An 11851-nucleotide genomic window follows, 5' to 3' on the forward strand; every position below is an offset into this window, starting at 1 on the left:
CTTTCTGCTACTTTGTTATTAGTGTATAATAAGCCAGACTAAGAAAGACAAATACTATATGATTCCACTCATACAGGGAATCTAAAAAAAAACAAAACAAATGAATACACAAACCAAAAAAAAGCTGAACCAGACTTATAAATACAGAGAACAAACTGATGGTTGCCAAAGGGGACAGGGGTGGGGAGAATAGACAAAATGGGTGAATGGGAGTGGAAGATAAAGGTTTCCAGCTATGGAATAAATAAGTCACAGTAATAAAAAGCACAGCATAGGAAATATAGTCAATAATATTATAATAACATTATATGTTAAAGATGGTAGCTAAAACTATGGTGAGCCTAGCATAACTCATAAAGTTGAGTCACTATGGTGTACACCTGAAACTAATGTTAACATTATGCATTAACTATATTCAAATTCAAAAAATTAAATATATAAAATTAAACAAAGGATATTTGGTATTTCAGTCTGAAATAGGCTGGTTATTAAAAAGTACTATTCACTTTTGCAAATAAACAAGTTCTAGGGCTAAGCCGGAAATTTTTGCAAGGAGAAGAGCTATCTGGGTGTCACTTGCTTATTTCTGAAGGCCTCTCAAGGAGTCATTAACATCTTCCAGAAGTTATTAACTTCCCTTGCTATCTTTATAGTAACAGACCTTAATAGACCTTAGGCTCTATTACAGATGAGTATAAGAAACTAATTCTGTGTAAAGTTAAAAACAAAACTAACTATAAAAGGAGAAATTGACAGAGTAATAACAGTTGGCAAATTAAAGGGACTACTTAGTGAAAAAATTTTTTTCCTCACCTTCGTACATTCCACTTATACCAGGATGGAGCCTGAACTCAGATCTAAGAGATGTGTCTTGATCAAAGAGCAACCTTTCAAATACCAAAACAGAAGATACAGATTATGTTCCTAAACAAAGACTAACAATTTAACCACAATTTGTTATTATACTTAAACTTGCTAAAATTCTTAGTTACACCACACTATTAATATCTACACCAAAATATCTTTTTAGATGTGTACCCTTTAATTAAAAACTTACATAAGATGAAAAATAAAGACTTATTTATATGGTCTAGTTCATTTTTATAATACCCTGTTATTTCCGAGTACTTGGGAGTAAGGGATGAATATCAATATAGTTTCTGAACAGAGATGAAGTGAGATGATTTGAGGGAACAGTGCTGGTAGGTTTCCTCCTTCACATTTCTCTATACCACAGAGAATTTGAGATTAGAATCCCAGGACTGAATCTGAGTATATATTTTCAGAATACAAAATGATAGAATTCCTTCAGTTTTTGGATTTACTTCCTACTATGTTCTAAGGTGCATCAAGGTAACAAAGAGAGAAGACACACAATCCATACCCTCAAGAAGCTTCAAATCCAGTGACAAATACAAAACTAAAAAATAACAATGATGTGCCATAGTGAGTACACTAGTAGGCAGATTTAACGTGTTTGTGTTTTCTGATTTAAAAAACCCTAGAGAATTCAAAACAAGGAAAAGGACTTGAAAAGAAATTTATCCGAAGAAGATGTACAAAAGGCTAACAAGAACACAAAAAGATGCTCAACACTACTAAATATTAGGAAAATAAAAATCAAAACCACAGTGAGATATCACATCACATCCATTAGGTTATGATCAAAAACAAAACAGAAAATAACAAGTAGTGACAAGGATATGAAGAAACTGGAACTCTTGTGCATTGCTGGTGGGAATGTTGAACGGTACAACCACTGTGGAAAACAGTATGGTTGTTCATCAAAAAAGAGGTTTTGTTTTGTTTTGTTTTAAAGAGATCTTTAACCACCATTTGATCTAGTAATTCCATTTCTGGGTATGTACACAAAGTAACTGAAAGCAGGGATCTGAAAATATTATTTGCACACTTCTGTTCAGAGAAGCATTATTCACAGAAGCCAAAAGGTGAAAGCAACCCAAGTATTCATCAACAGATAAGTGGATAAACAAAATGCTGTACATACATGAAATGGAGTATTATTCAGCCTTAAAATGGAAGGTAATGCTGATACATGTTATAACATAGACCTTAAAAACATACCAGCACAGTGGTGCATAAACAATGAATTTTGGAACACTGAAAAGAAATAAAATAAAATGAAACAAACAAGCAGACATACCAATGCTTGCTTTGGCAGCACATATACTAAAACTGGAATGATACAGAAAAGACAGCATGGCCCAGGTGCAAGGATGACATACAAATTCATGAAGCATTCCATATTTCAAAAAATTACACTAAGTGAATGAACCAGACACAAATGGACAAATACTATATGATTCCACATACATGAGATAGCTAGAATAGTCAGATCCACAGTGATCAAAAGTAGAATGGTGGTTGCCAAGGGCTGGGAGCAGGGAGGAATGGGAAGTTAGTGTTTAATGGGTTCAAAGTGTTAGTCTGGGAAAATGAAAAAGTTCTAAAGTCAGATAGTGGTGATGGGTGCACAACAACGTGAAAGCACTTAATGCCACTGGACTGTATACTTAAAAATGGTTACAATGGTAAATTTTATGATATATATTTTTATGATGATAAAATAAAATTAAAAAATATTTTCAGAATATAACAGTATACCAAGACATGAATATATGATTTGGCACTAAATGGGTTCTTTTGTTTACTTACTTGTTCGTTCTGCTCTTCACTTTTTTAAGGAAAATTATAAACAATAACAGCACAAGAGACAATAGTATACTTATTGTCTAGGTTCAACAACTACCAGTACACAGACAATCTTATTTCTTGTATAATCATTCTGCCACCCTCTCTGTTCCTTCCAGTCTCACTAGATTATTTTGAAACAAGTCCTGGACATCTTATTCCATTTCACCTAGAAATATTTCAGTATACAACTCTAAAAGGACACTTTTCAAACACCACCATAATAACCACACCTTTAAAAAACAACCATAATTATCACACTTTCAAAAAGCCAATAATTCCTTAATATTACTAAATTTACAGTCTTTAGTAAACAGCCTCTAAAATGGCTCCTGGTATTTATGCCCTTGTGTGGATCCCTCCCTTGAGTACAGACTGAATCCAGAAATTCTTCTAATAAACAGAATATAGCAAACATGTTAGGATGCTACTTTGAGAAAGACACCGGCTTTCATCTTCTCTCACTTTCTTATTCTCTTACTTCTTCCCTCTCATGGAATTTGGCTTGCCATGCTGTGAAACACTCTGCAAGAGAACCCTATGTACCAAGACACCAAGGAAGGCCTCCAGTCAACCATGAGGGACAACTGAATCTTAACAAGTAAGGAAGTGAATCCTTCTCAAGAGGCCTAGAGGGGCCCCTAGGTGGCGCAGTCGGTTACGCGTCTGCCTTCTGCTCAGGTCATGATTCTGGAGTCCTGAGCTCTGCACTGTGCTCCCTGCTCAGCAGGGAGTCTGCTCCTTCCTCTGCCTCTCAACCCACTTGGGTTTTCTCTCAAATACATAAATAAATAAAATCTGGAAGAAGAAGAAAAAGAGGAAGAGGAAGAAGAAGACGATAACGACCACCACGACTAGAACTAGAGATGAATGCAGCCTTGTCAGTCTGTGAGCCTGATGACCCAATTAAGCCACTCCCTAATTCCTGACCCACAGAAACTACAAGAAAATAAATGTTCACTGTTTTAAGTTTCTAAGTTTTGGACTAAGTTTTTCTACAGCAAAGGAAAACCAAATAGATTGTAGTCACATTCCCCCAACTGTTTCTTTTTAGTTGTTTTGTTCAAATCAAGATCTAAACAAGGGGCCCACATTGTTTTTGGTTGCTATATCTAAGTATCTTCTTAAATATATAAATTACTCCCCCACTGGAATTTAAGAGTTGAAGGAACTAGACTGCTTTTTTCCTTAAGTTTCCTACATTTTGAATTTTCTAACTGTATGTCATGTAACATGTTCCTTTATCCCATATACTGCCTATAAACTGGTTATTAGCTAGAAGTTTAATCTGATTCAAGTTAACTGGGGGTGGGAGGCATGTGTGTACTTCCTACAGGAGACAATAGTCTTTCAGCACCCCCCTTCGCCTTGGGCCTGGAACACTTTCTTCCCAAGATTCAGAGTCCTCCCAGCCTGCGCTGGACTTTTTACCTTGCATAGGAAGGTGTGTACTCCTTTGCTGTGAAAGCATGTGTGACCTGTGTTACTACTATATATGTCCTCTGTGGGGACAAGATGAAGTCACTCTGTGGCACAAGAGGAATGTGTGCATACCAAAGGCCTGCATCAGCTGCAGAGAGTGACTGCTAGCCATGGGGGCCAATACCTACTAGTGAAGCTGCTCTTGCTTTGTCTCTTCTCTATGTGAATAAAGAACTGTTCTAGCCTGCCACCACCTAGATCTTGGACTTCCAGTCTCCAGAACCATAAGAAAATGCATTTGTTAGTTAAGCCATCCTGTCTGTGTTTTGTTTTGTTTTGTTTTTTAATTTGACACAGAGAGAGATCACAAGTAGACGGAGAGGCAGGCAGAGAGAGAGAGGAGGAAGCAGGCTTCTCGCTGAGCAGAGAGCCCAATGTGGGACTCAATCCCAGGACCCTGAGATCATGACCTGAGCTGAAGGCAGAGGCTCAACCCACTGAGCCACCCAGGTGCCCCTTTTTTGCTTTTTAGAAAATTTTTCATGTTGGTTTAATTTTGTTTTATAATTATGCAAACCATAAATGTATAAAATAAGATCTATTTAGAGAAGTCTAGTCTTGTCTCATCTCTTCACCCATCTGTTCTTTTCACTTCCCATTTTTTAAAATTGTATGGTTTATCCTTCCAATGTGTTTTTGAAAATATAAGCAATGTGAGTATTCATGCCCTCACCCAGTCTTAGATAAGCAGTAGCATTCTATATATCTCTTTACTTTTTCTTCCTTAACAATAAATCCAGTAGACTGATCAGTGCAGGGGAAGAAACTTTCTTCGTTCCTCTTTATCAATTCATAGTATGCCACTGTGTGGATTCTCACATAGTTTTTTCAAAATATTTATTCATCTAAGTAATTTCTATACCCAACAAGGGCTTGAACTCACAACCCTGAAATTAAAAGTCACATGCTCTTCCAGCTGAGACAGCCAAGTACTCCTCAGTTTTAAAAGCTTAGTAAAAGACAACAGTGGAAGTTTAAAAAAAAAAAAAATGGGGAGAGATTAAGAAAATTTACAGAACTATCTTGTTTTCCATTCCCAAACACAGAAATACATCATACATATAATCTCACATACATTACAAAGAACAGGTTACTAAGAAAAATAAGTAACCATTAACAACAACAACAAAACCCATACTTCCTAATAGTTCTCAGCACCACCAAAACTAAAAATAAAAAGGACTCTAGTCCTTAATCTAACAAACCCTCTGTGAGAGTAAATGCTGGCTCCCGTTATTAGGAGAAAAATCATCTCTTTTGATTCAATTACTACTGGCCATTACCAAGGATTGAAGATTTTATTATTCAAATATGGGTTAACACCATTACTATAGCATACTTTTCTAAGAAGTAAAAATATCTAGGGATGCCTGGGTGGCTCAGTTGATTGAGTGCCTGCCTTTGGCTCAGGTCATGATCCCCGGGTCCAGGGATCGAGTCCCACATCAGGCTCCTTGCTTCGCAGAGAGCCTGCTTCTCCGAGAGCCTGCTTCTCCTTCTGCCTGCTGCTCCCCATTTGTGCTCATGCTCAGGCATGCTCTCTCTCTCTCCCCCCCCCCCGCCCCCACCCTAACAAATAAATAAAATCTTAAAAAAAAAAAAGAAGTAAAAAAAAAAAAAAATCTATTCATTTTAATGTCCCAGAAGTGAAAAAAAAAAAAACAAAACCCGAAACTATTCATCTTAATGTCCCTAAAAGAATTATTTTACTTTTTAAAATTTTTTGAGGTTTTGTTTTTTTTTAATCTAAAAATAACACAAAAAAGGCATGAAGGAATTGTGGAGGCTAATGGGACTCTCTTTATCTTCATTGTGGTAATGGTTATTACACAATTGTATGTGTTTATCAAAACACACAGGATGAATTCTGCTGCATGTAATTTGCATCTTAATGAAAAAGTAACATGATGTTAATTTTCTGTAAGTAAACTTATAAATATAACTTTATACCAATAAAAGTACCAGCAAGACTTTTTATTGAACCAGACAACTGATTCTAAAGTTCATGTGGTAAAATAAATAAGAACAGCCAGGAAAATGTTTTAAAATAACAGTAAGGAGGTAATAACTTATAGGACACTAAAATATTTTTGGATATAAAATGTTTTTAAAATGTGAAACTAGCACATAAAATGACAGACCAACAGATAGAATAAAATCTCCCAAGTAAACTCATGTACACATACGAATTTAGTTTATTAAAAAAGTGACATCTCAAATCAGAGAAAAAGATAGGATTTTTTAAAAAATAATATTGGAACAATGAAGGAGACATATGAAAAATAATTTAGTTGCATCCATACTTGATACTGTACTCCAGATAAAAATCCCATATGAATCAAAATGTAAATGTTTAAAATGAAACAAAAAGTATAAAAGAAACCAAGAAGGGATTCTTTTATCATTGTGAAGGAAAAAAGCCTTTCTAATTATGAGATAAACCCAAATAATTCAATTATCAGGATTACAAACACCCAAACCCTTTGACAGAGTGCTTCTATTTTTTAGAAAACAATTTTATATATGTTTGAGAACATATATACATAACTTAGAAAATATCTCTGGGAGGACAAAAATCAAACATATTGATTGCCTGTGGAAAAGAAGACTGAGTGGCTGAGGAAATAGGGATGAGAAGGAGATTTTTTGCTATACACCCTTTTATACTTAAAAAAAAAACTTCCCTGAACCATGTAAATACATTACTTATTCAAAAAAACTGTAGAAAATGCGGGCAATAAAGAGAAGTATAAGTATGAAGATAGAAATCTCCTATAATTCTACCTGTGTTAAAAGACTTTGATGGATTTCCTTTTAGCTTTCTATGGAGGCTTATATATGTTAGAACCAAAAATTCTTTCACAAAGTTTGGATCAATCTGTATAAAGTTTAAGAAACTACACTGCACATTTAACATTATATTGAAATATTTGCAAAGTCACTAAAATTCTTCTAAAACCATTAAATATTGATAATACTCCCTCATAAGGACATATGATTCATTTATTTATTTATTTAAGCATAAGGATATAATTTATTTAAGCATTATATAATTCTAAAACACTTGTTTTTAATTTTTCATTATTGCAAATGTCTCAGGGATAATTTCCTCTGCATAAATCTTTGGGTTTTTTTTTTTCCCTTAAGAGAGGAGTCAGGGCTATTTTAAATACTAAAAGGAAAATGAAAAGAGTGTAAACCAGAAGAATTACTCATATTCATGTTCAGTCAATAAATTAACTGACAACAGACATTAACTTCTTAGTGAATTCTAGTCAAACTACTAGACTACATTAATAACTAATACTCTAAAAGTCACTGACCACTTCATTACAGACACAGTATTTTAATAATAAAATTTAACTTTGAAATACTGGAAAAATGGAATAGTACCAAGTACTAAAAACAGAAGAGAGAAGTAGAAATTAGATGGGTGAGTTAAAAGGAAAACTTAGGCAAAATTTGACTGAAATCTTCAAATAATATTCACTGTTTTGTTAAAAGTACAATAAAATTTTGGGAGACAATTAGGGTTTCAATTTTATATTTTATCAAAGTTTTGATTGCACAGTTCAGTGTAACGGTTCTAAACATAGTACTTGGCACCACTGTGCTTTATCACTGGAGTTGCCACTACTTTGATACACACCCTGACCAAAATGTTGCTTTTATTTTAAAGATTTATTTTTACTTATTTTGCATCCCCTATTTTTTAATTTAAATTCAATAATTAACATATAATGTATTATTGGTTTCAGAGGTAGAGGTCAGTGATTCATCAGTCTTATATACTACCCAGGGCTCATTACATCACACGCTGCCCTCCTAAAGATTCACTTGAGAGAGAGCACATGCGCACGCATGCACAGGATTGGAGGAAGGAAGGGAGAGAGAAAATCTCAACCAGACTCCCCAAAGAGTTTGTAGCCCAAGGTGGGGCTCAGTTTCACAACCCGAGATCATGACCTGAGCCAAAAACATGAGTCAGATGCTTAACTGACTGAGGCCCCCAGGAGTCCCCCAAATATCATTTTCTTTAGCCAATTTAATGTGGTTATTAAATCCTTGTCATCTTGTACTTTGCTTTCTTTCCCTCCTTTCTCAGGTATATCCTTTGTAACGAGTATTTTTCTATCTAGACAATTCACATGAAGACAGTGTTGGTCTGACTTGAGGGACAGAATTAACACCCTTCTTGCAGGGTAATTATGTTGAATTAGCTTTTTACTAAATGCAGTTATAATGTTCAGAAGATATGTGACCTGAACACATACACAAATCCATTTAACAATGAACTATGGTGGTTCTGTTTAAATCTACTGAATAGGATTAATTTGAGATCTATCCCTTCATGTTATAGAGCAGTTAACCTTAGCAGAGGCTGAAAAAGAATACAAGGGTTGATAAAAGATTTCCAGGGCATATATGCAGAAAAAGGATCATGCCTCTTAGAAAACAAATTACAAGCTACCAAATCTTATTAGTCAGCAACTTGAATTTTTACAAAAGATGAATAGCAACACCTACAAAGCCACAAAAAAAGACTGGATGCAGAGTGCCTGGGTGGCTCACTTGGTTAAGCGTCTGGTCTGCCTTGGCTCCCATCAAGATCTCAGGGGGTTCCCTGGGGACCCTGGTGGGTTTCCTGCTCAGAGGGCAATCCGCTTCTCCCTCTGCCCCTCCCTCTGCGCTCTAACAAATAAATAAAATCTTAAAAAAAAAAAAAAAAAGACTGTATGCACTTTTGGATATGGTTTCCAGAGGGAAAGCTAGGACTTAATCCAGACTCACAAAGAGTGTTTTTTCAGACACAGTTAACACACCTGGCAGCCTGGTTCTTTATAATAAGCCTTGCCTTTCCTAAACACTTTCTCCCGTCTTCAAAAAAAGACCTTAATAGCTGCAACATTTAAGGATTATTTAGCTATGTGAAACTGTATGTTTTGCCTCTTGGGGATCTCTACTAGAACTTGTGTCCCTCATTCTAGTTAAAGACCTTGTGCATAAAAAAACAGCCAAAACGAACCGCACATAAGCAAAGAAGATGAAAAAAAGGAAAGCAACACTAAACAATGGCCCCAGCAATTCAGCTCCAGCAATGCTATATTGCTATGCCAATAAGAACACTAGTTTTTGGGGCACCTGGGTGGCTCGGTGGTTAGGCCTCTGCCTTCGGCTCAGGTCATGATCTCAGGGTCCTGGGATCGAGTCCCACATTGGGCTCTCTGCTCTGCGGGGAGCCTGCTTCCTCCTCTCTCTCTCTCTCTCTCTGCTTGCCTGTCTGCCCACTTGTGATCTCTGTCAGATAAATGAAATCTTTAAAAAAAAAAAAAAAAACAAAACTAGTTTTTAACCTGGAGCTATGAGGTCTGAAAAAATGATGTTTATATGGCACTGCAGAGAAGCATTTTAAATGAATCACAGGGGAAGAAAAAGATTGGCCAGCCAAGATAGAGTGAGCCATCTAAAGCCTATTTCTCCTCTCATTACACAAAAACTCAGAGTATTTTTTAAAAGCTTCCTGCGTAATCTGAAAAGTAAACAATAGCAGGTAGATTGAGGACTGAGGTCACACCATGAAAGAGGTGAATTTCAGAGTTTGTTTTTGTTGTTTTGTTATTCCCTTATTTGTCTCCAGCTTTGATCCAAGGCCTAATCCTGAAACTGCAGAGTGGGCTCAGACAGCAAAAACTCCATAAGACACCCCCTATCTCTATCTAGAAGACTAGGGAAAGGGAGCCCTGTGAATGCCAGAAAGTGTGAAAGGAAATCTCTGGGTTTTATTTGTTTTCTCTCTTTAGCCTTAGAAATATATTACTATCAATCACGGCAATTTGGGCACTTAAAATCCAAGACAAAACCTGCCTCTCTTGCCAGAGGAACCACATGCTCAAGAGTATGGAGAGCATCTCTCTTATTTTCTTCTCTCTTAACACTTTTCCCTTTTCCCACTAAGGTGGCCTTAGTTGCAAGGGACTGTTGTGAAGTAAGAAAGCTCAGAGAAATGTCTTTCTGGTCATATGAACCAGCATGTGGATATGACTGTGGTGGTTGTTTTAAGACTCAATGTATTAGCCAGAAATGCTCCCTGTACACCAACAGCAAATATTACTGTGTGTATATATAAATGAGCGAAAACCTGGGTATCATCATCTCTGCTCTAAACAATTCCAACTTTAACCTGGAAGTTTGCTAGAAATGCAGAATTTCAGATCCCACCATAGAACTCCTGAGTTGGACTCCACATTTTAATGGGATTCAGAAGTGACTTTATAAGGGCATTAAAATTTAAAAAGCTCTGCTCTAGGGCATGCTTGAGTGAACAAAAATCTGATTATGCTTCTCTTCCACTTAACATTTTACAAACACACTCACAGGATATATGAGGCTTTATATTACCTCACCCTACCTTCCTCTCCAGGCTCATCTTCCATCACTCCCCATCTCACCATTTAACACTTCACTTCAGTAAGAATGAACTATTTGTACATTACAGCACACAACATAATGCTATGTCCCCCCCACCCTTACCCATGCATTTCCCTCAGCCTAGAACACCTCTTCTTCATCTGCCTAATTCTTAACCCACCTTAAAGCCTCTATTCGTAAGTCAACCCCACGAATCTCTAAAGACTATCTGGATCCTAAACCAGCCAAAGCATACTTCCATCCCTGGATTATCGCATTTTATTTCAATTACCTGGTTATTTAAAAAAAATTAATTATCTATTTATGCGACCTCCCTCGCCTGTAGGTTTCTCAAAGGCAATGGCCTCATCTCTTATATAGTTCCCCTGGATGGAGCACAGAGAACTAGAGATGTTCAAGGTTTTGATAAACTGAACTATCATCTTTTTTTATTCTTAAAAAGTATTAGTTTCCAGTTTAGCAGTAAATGGTTCTCCCATCACACATTCTTTTCCTGAAATTGTTAACCATCTCCTAGATCAGCACTTCCAGTTGCTTAAGCAAAATGCATTTCAGAAATTTAGACCCAAAACTTGTTTGCCGGTACAAAAGGACTTGGACTCAGGCTAAGTTTGTTTCTGTTTGTTCCTTTTTCCTCTTTTTAGATGCCACAAAGCCATCTACCAGAAAGCTCATTTTGTCCTAAACTGGAGGCTGAGGGGGATTGTGTTTTGTTTACAAGTTCTTAGCTCAGGCCTAGCTGCCTCACAAGACTCGAATTCCGCCTGCCATTGTACATTCATCTGGTAATTTCTACGCAAATCTCCGAGGGCCACCCCACTGCCATTACCCAGCAGAATGGCGGGCTCACTGTCCAAGGGCTGGCGCTAACTGTGGTCACCTTCTCCAGGGAAGCTCCTCTTCATCCAGGTCGCTCTCCGTCACCGACTCGTCAATCATCGTTTCATCGCTGTCCCAGTCTGGGGTCTGGGCGCCTTCCTCCATCTTCGCTTCGCACCCGGAACCTTTTTTATCCTCCTCCAACGCCCCGCTTCCAGCGAAAGGAAAGGGCACTCCGAAGGTCTGGGGAAACTGTGATTGAAAAACGAAATTCGAGGCGGGAGGCGGGCCTGGTACAGAAGGCTGAGGGCACAGAACTGCAGCGACGGTCGTCGTCGGGGACTCGGTCCCGCTTGGCCCCGTCACAGCACGCCTCGGGCAGTGGGAGCCGCGCGCCACACATCGCACG

The 11851-nt window shown here is 37.2% G+C and overlaps 1 protein-coding gene and 1 non-coding gene across 3 annotated transcripts in view; one reads left to right on the forward strand and one right to left on the reverse strand.

The window, feature by feature from the left end:
• ANKRD31 (ankyrin repeat domain 31) overlaps positions 1 to 11851 on the reverse strand; it is a 155205-nt gene extending 143354 nt beyond the window's left edge. For both annotated transcript variants that reach the window (XM_047730792.1, XM_047730791.1), the window contains exons 1-2: positions 11504 to 11851; positions 814 to 887 (exon numbers count right to left, since the gene is read on the reverse strand). In XM_047730792.1, coding sequence (XP_047586748.1) covers positions 814 to 887; positions 11504 to 11607 — 178 coding nt within the window. In that variant the 5' untranslated portion in view covers positions 11608 to 11851. The remainder of the gene's footprint in view (positions 1 to 813; positions 888 to 11503) is intronic.
• Positions 2171 to 2272, forward strand: LOC125101414 (U6 spliceosomal RNA). Its single transcript, XR_007127828.1, has one exon. It is a non-coding gene; the product is annotated as a U6 spliceosomal RNA (small nuclear RNA).

This window comes from Lutra lutra, chromosome 5 (genome assembly GCF_902655055.1).
Source record: "Lutra lutra chromosome 5, mLutLut1.2, whole genome shotgun sequence".
In the NCBI taxonomy this organism is placed as follows: domain Eukaryota; kingdom Metazoa; phylum Chordata; class Mammalia; order Carnivora; family Mustelidae; genus Lutra; species Lutra lutra.